The sequence below is a fragment of the Mastomys coucha genome, unplaced genomic scaffold (assembly GCF_008632895.1).
Source record: "Mastomys coucha isolate ucsf_1 unplaced genomic scaffold, UCSF_Mcou_1 pScaffold15, whole genome shotgun sequence".
Classification (NCBI taxonomy): Eukaryota; Metazoa; Chordata; class Mammalia; order Rodentia; family Muridae; genus Mastomys; species Mastomys coucha.
Window position 1 is genome coordinate 72,379,004 of NW_022196897.1, and position 6,775 is coordinate 72,385,778.

The following is a 6,775-nucleotide window of genomic DNA, read 5'->3' on the forward strand; positions in this document are numbered from 1 at the left end:
TGTGGACCCAATGAGATCAATCACTTCTACTGTGCAGACCCACCACTCATGGTCCTTGCTTGCTCAGACACCTATGTTAAAGAAACTGCCATGTTTGTGGTGGCAGGATCCAACCTCACCTGTTCTCTCACCATCATCCTCATCTCCTACATTTTCATCTTTACAGCCATCCTGCGAATGCGTTCTGCAGAGGGGAGGCGCAAGGCCTTCTCTACTTGTGGATCCCATCTGGTAGCTGTCACTGTTTTTTATGGGACATTGTTTTGTATGTACCTCAGACCTCCTTCTGAGAAGTCTGTAGAGCAGGGGAAAATTGTGGCTGTCTTTTATATCTTTGTAAGTCCAATGTTGAACCCCTTGATCTATAGCCTCAGAAACAAAGATGTGAAAAGAGCAATAAGGAAAGTTTTTAAAAAGGAAGTGTTCTTGAAGTAAGTTGATATGTTTGCAGCACTTTGGTCTCTAAACAAATGGATATTTTAAATTACTAAATTACTTTCTGTCAATTTTTATTTTAAATTTCTGTCTCTCAGAAATGACATATACTACAGCAGTTTATGCTACCTTGATGAATGAATAAAAATGAATCCTAAAACTGGACAGCAATATTGTTATTACTTTATAATGGTACATGGGAGCTATTTTAGCAAAGGTAAAATTGCCAAATGCTGTGGTAGTAAGTGCCTTTATTTATGTGTCTGAAATTTTCTAACCAGAGTAAGTCAGTTCTTTCTTTTTAAGATTTTTTATATATTTCAGAGATATATCTCATATTATTACTCCAAAATAGATCTTTCAAATGATTTTATCCATCGATTGAACCTTTATATTTATCTTGATGGAAATGCCAAATTTCCTTAGGAGGGCTTAGCATTCATCTGTTATTGAGTATGCATTCCCATCAGTGAGCCTCTGCTCCTTTACTCTTTTATTACCATTATCTTGTATTTGCAAATAAACACCAATTTGATTCTTTAGACATATTAATATACAGCTATTTTGAGTAAAACCCACTATATTTTAACTGTGTCATTTGTGTGTGAATTTTAGACTTCTCTTGTGACATGCACCCATCCATTGTCTATTTCGATATTATAATGTTAACAGATGGTTGCTGGATGTTGTCAGGGTGATAGAAGTTTTGCTCAGGTCCTCAGTAAGAGCATCAGAGCACTCAACTTCTGTGTCATATTTCCAGCACAACATATTGTTACTTTACATATGCAAATGACTCATATTTCACCTTATTACATTGTTTGTACTTGAAAATTACATCCCACACACAATTAAGGCGATATTCACCAATTATGGTCAATTATGTTAAGACTGAATTTGTTTAACTTGAAGCAATTTGTAGCTCACAGCCAACAATATGATATAAAACCTATCCTTATAAATTCAAGTCATTTCTATAAGATTTCCAAGTATTTTTAAATTGTTTTTGAAATAGAAGTTCTCTCTGATGTTTCTGTCCCTATTTCCTGCAGTAAATGCTTGTCAGTCTCTAGTCCCTGTGTAGAATCACCTCAGTAGCTACTCATTTATGGATATTCATTAACTAATAATTAATTAATATAACATAGCTTTGCTAGATTTCAAACTTCACAGAAAGAAATTGGTCATTCAATTTTGCAATAGAGAATTTCAATAACATTGTTAGACACTGATTCATTTAGTTGCTCTTTTTGCTCATATGGTCTCTGTGTCCCTGTTCATATACAATCTATGAATTTGTTCTCTTTTGAAGGAACAATTGTATAGTCTGTTTCCTGCTGATATGAAATCCTGCAGATATACTTCATATGATTCTAAATATGTATCTCTGAAAAAGTGCTACTGCTTTGGGTTCATCATGTATGAATATCTCCACATTTTTTGCATGTTGTCAATACTTTGCCAACCAGTACTCCAGCAAATAGTACTTATTTTCTTCACTTTGCATTCCTGCCTATGCAAGAGATTGTAAGAGTTGGTACTGGATATTCAATATTTGCTCTGCTGTATCTAGGTGATGTCAATATAGAGGTACAGAAAAGAAAGTCATTCCTGAACAACATGGTCAAACTTTAATTTGCCTGCCATATTGTTAGTAATTATAACATTTGACTGTCATGTGTCTCTCAACTGTGTCAGGACACAGAAAGTGATTCATTTGTCCCTATCACTTCTACAAATGGCAAGTCAGAAACACCTCAAACATTTATCGAAGTAGAAAAGTCATTGTGATCATCTTTACATCACTGTCATGTGTATTAAATACATATCACAGGTCACTCTGGTCCAGATTGGAATGATAGCATTAAAGTAATATTATTCTCTATTGTCTGATCTTAAGAGTATCCCTAATGAAGAAGCTAGAGAGAGGACCCAAGGAGCTAAAGGAGTTTGCAGTCCCATAGGAGGAACAACAATATGAATTAACCAGTACCCCACCCCCCAGAGCTCCCAGGGACTAAACCACCAACCCAAAAGTACATGGTGGGACTCATGGCTCCAGCTGCATATGTAGCAGAGGATGGCCAAGTCGGTCATCAATGGGAAGAGAGGCTCTTGGTCCTGTGAAGGTTCTATGTCCCAGTGTAGGGGAATGCCAGGGCTCGGAAGTGGGAGAGGGTGGGTTTGTGAGCAGGGGGAAGAAGGGGATTAGGGGTGTTTTCAGAGGGGAAACCAGGAAAGGGGATAACATTTGAAATTTAAATAAAGAAAATATCTAATAAAAAATAGAATCCAATACTGAATAAGAACAAAGGAGATCTTAAAAACTCAATTTAGTAAAGATGAAGCAAACAGGGCTTATGTCAGAAAAAAAACTTCCCATTTTGAGGCCCCAGGGAGCAAGGGCAGTGGCTACTGGTTCCAGAACTATTAAAATCTGGTACCAGACAGAATATCTCATGCTTCTTACTTCTTCAAGAAATACCTAGTTAAAGTTCATTTTGTACAGACAAGGGGACATTAGCATGCTCATGTTGAGACAAGAAGGGGATGAGAAGGACACAGTGAGCTACTTTTCTTAACCTTCCTCTGACATTTCCCTGGATCCTCTCATTAAATTTAATTAAAGTTAGCTTTAATTAAACATCAAATTAGTTGACTCATGATGCCCATTATTTTAAGTTGGCAAAACATATAAATATACAAATACAACTTGTAAGTTGATTTAGTGTTGCTTGTATGTATATGACTTCAGGACTGACCTCTAAGAACTGGATAAACACATAGGGGCTCCATCCCTTGGGTACCTTATCAGCAGCCATTACTATTTACATACAAATAATAACAAACAGTTAAAAATAAAGATATTTTTTGTTATCAGAGTAATTGTAGCTTCACAAACAAATTGGATAGAGTACCTTCTGTTTCTATTTTGTGCAATAGTTTGAGGAGTATTGGTATTAGGTCTTCTTTGAAGGTCTCATAAAACTGTGCACTACACCCATCTGGTCCTGGGCTTTTTTTTTTTTTTTTTTTTTTTTTTTTTTTTTTTTTTTGCAAAGGGGGAACTATTAATGACTATTTCTATTTCTTTAGGGATATGGGACTGTTTAGGTCCTTTATCTGATCTTGATTTAACTTTGGTACCTGGTATTTGTCTAGAAAATTGTCCATTTCATCCAGTTTTGGATGTTTTGTTGAGTATAGGCTTTTGTAGTAGGATTTCATGATTTTTTGGATTTCCTCAGTTTCTGTTGTTATGTCTCTCTTTTCATTTCTAATTTTGTTAATTAGGATACTATCTCTGTGCCCTCTAGTTAGTCTGGCTAAGGGCTTATCTATTTTGTTGATTTTCTCAAAGAACCAGCTCCTGGTTTGGTTGATTCTTTGTATAGTTCTTTTTGTTTCCATTTGGTTGATTTCAGCCCTGAGCTTGACTATTTCCTGTCTTCAATTCCTCTTGGTGAATTTGCTTCTTTTTGTTCTACAGCTTTCAGATGTGCTGTCAAATTGCTGGTGTATGCTCTCTCCAGTTTCTTTTTAGAGGTACTTAAAGCTATGAGTTTTCGTCTTAGGACTGCTTTCACTGTGTCTCATAAGTTTGGGTATGTCATGGCTTCATTTTCATTAAACTCTAGAAAGTCTTTAAGTTCTTTCTTTATTTCTTTCTTGACCAAGTTATCATTGAGTAGAGTCTTGTTAAGCTTCCACATGTATGTGGGCTTTCTATTGTTTATGTTGTTATTGAGAAGCATCCTTAGTCCGTGGTGATCTGATAGGATGAAAGGATTTATTTCAATCTTCTTGTATGTGTTGAGGCCTGTTTTGTGACCTATAATATGAGCAGTTTTGGAGAAGGTACCATGAGGTGCTGAGAAGAAGGTATATCCTTTTGTTTTAGGATAAAATGTTCTATAGATATCTGTTAAGTCCATCTGTTTCATAACTTCTGTTAGTCTCACTATATCATTGTTTAGTTTCTGTTTCCATGATCTGTCCATTGCAAAGAATGGGGTATTGAAGTCTCACACTATTATTGTGTGCAGTGCAATGTGTGCTTTGAGCTTTAGTCAAGTTTCTTTTACAAATGTAGATGCCCTTGCATTTGGAGCATAGAGATTCAAATTGAGAGTCCATCTTGGTAGATTTTACCTTTGATGTGTATGAAGTAGGGGAATGGCAGGGCAAGGAAGACAGAGAGGGTTTGGCTGGTGAGCAGGGGGAGAGGGGAGGTTTCCCAAAGGGGAAACTAGAAAAGGAGATATCATTTGAAATGTACATAAAGAAAATATCTAATAAAAAATAAAGATATTTAACACAAGCTAAAATAAGTAATGTATCCTTTGTTTTATTATTCTTGGATGATTTGAATCCCTGATGACTATGGAGAGTGGGCAACACTCCTGCTCTCAATGGATTTAGGGATTTAGAACAGAAAGACAGGAGTTATTCATAATACAAACAACTTACTACAAGTAATAATTGAACCTGGGGGAATTGGTTCTATATGTGCTTGCTTTTATAAACCCTTCAACTTCTTCACATTGGTGCTGCCATTGCAAAGTTACTCTCCTTAACAGGTAGGAATAGAAATAATTCATTTTACATTTTAGAATCTAGAAATATGCATTTTCAATAATTAAAAACTAAACTGGATTCTAATTTAGTGACTTTATAATATCAGTTCTGGATGCATTCTATATTTCCCAGAGTAAGTATTCATTTATCAATATGACTTATTTTGCATTTAAATACCATATCCAATAAAACCTAAGTTCTTATTTGTAGAACAGGAAAATATAATGTGCAAGAATGCTTGAGTGATCCACTGATGTGGTCCTAAAATGTCTTCTTTCTGTCAGTGGTATTGTGGTTATCATGTAGAGCCAGGCTACAAATTTGCACACGGGGACATATTTTATCAAAGAAGAAAGCAAGTGTTCTAAGAAATGATATCTAAAAGCAGTTCATTTCTGTACTGTGTCTGCAGTATTATTCCAAATAAAATCAGAAAATGATTGTTTTCTCAGAATTATACAAAAAATATAGAATTTATGCTTTTAGAAACCTGAATATAATTCATGTTTTAGCATTATTAAAACTTTCTATGAATGCTAGAGGTGAAGATACAACAAATCTTCATGGCCTGAGTATTCAGTTCTCACTGTTCTATCATTATTACATGTCATACTAGCAGAAAGTTTTCAATGTCCCTCATGAGCATGTGAAACTGCCAATGTATGCACATGTATATTTATGTACACAAAAGTATATGTATAGCACTTAATTCACTCATGTATGTAATATATGTTTATATATGAATATTTATATACATAAATGTTTAATATTGGCCAGTGTTATCTCCTTCAAAATAATTATTTTTCTTCCTGAGCAAAAAAATGTGCAGACAATAAGTTTGCTTTTTAAAACATTAAGGAAGTGTCCCTGGTATGCTATTTTGCATGGAGTATGCTATTTGGGGTAAGGAACTTCTGTTGAAGAGTGAGGGAACAATTTGGAAGACATCTTGTGTTCAAAAGAACTTGTAGAGTGGTCATATGCTTATGTGGATATGTGTCATGTTTCAGTTAAATTCCTCAACTTAATTAGCTAAGAGAAACAAGTAAGACTAAATGGCTAACATTTCAAGGCACACAAGCCAAAATATATTTAAAGAAAAACATTTTATACTCATATGTTTAGGGGAAACAGAGTAAACACTAAGAATACTTGCAACCACATATACCACTGCGCACACACATGCACACCCACACACATATATACATAGCTCTGAATGAATTTGGGAAACTTTTAAAATATTAACTACACATTCCTAAACCACTTTATTTTCATGTGTTTTAGGTTATTTTATTTTAGGTATATTTGCATTTTTGCCTGCATGTTAGTATGTGCAGCATGTGTGTGACCAGTGCTTGCAGAGCCCAGTAAAGGGCACTATAGTCTCTGATACTGAAGTTCTAGATGACTGTGAAACATAATATGGATGCTCAGAACTGAACCTAGACTTCTATGAGAGCAACAAGTTCTTGAAACTTCTGAAACCTATCTCCATTTTCCTGGGGCATTTCAATACCATGTGCATTTATGAGTTTGAAGGAAGAAGACTCAGAATCACATCAATGCATAATATGTTGCATGTACAGCATTAATTGTATGAATCTAATTTTTTTTCTCTTTAGAAAAATCCTTGTCTGGTCCCAAGCACACAGATGTTAAAGAGAAATTATACAACAGTCACAGAGTTTATTTTCCTGGGACTGACAGATCGAGCAGAGCTTCAGCCTGTGCTCTTTGTGGTATTCCTACTCATCTACCTCAT

The 6,775-nt window shown here is 35.1% G+C and overlaps 2 protein-coding genes across 2 annotated transcripts in view; both read left to right on the top strand.

Annotated features, from left to right (window-relative positions):
- On the top strand, positions 1 to 435 carry LOC116091683 (olfactory receptor 1030-like; the record flags this gene model as incomplete). The annotated part of the gene is made up of 1 exon (XM_031373214.1): positions 1 to 435. A coding segment is annotated over one exon (435 nt), but the record flags the coding sequence as incomplete, so codon positions are not given.
- A 6,230-nt stretch (positions 436 to 6,665) lies between these two features.
- The window catches only part of LOC116091684 (olfactory receptor 1030-like), a 901-nt gene continuing 791 nt past the window's right edge, over positions 6,666 to 6,775 (top strand). Inside the window, exon 1 of the mRNA XM_031373215.1 lies at positions 6,666 to 6,773. Coding sequence (XP_031229075.1) covers positions 6,666 to 6,773 — 108 coding nt within the window. The remainder of the gene's footprint in view (positions 6,774 to 6,775) is intronic.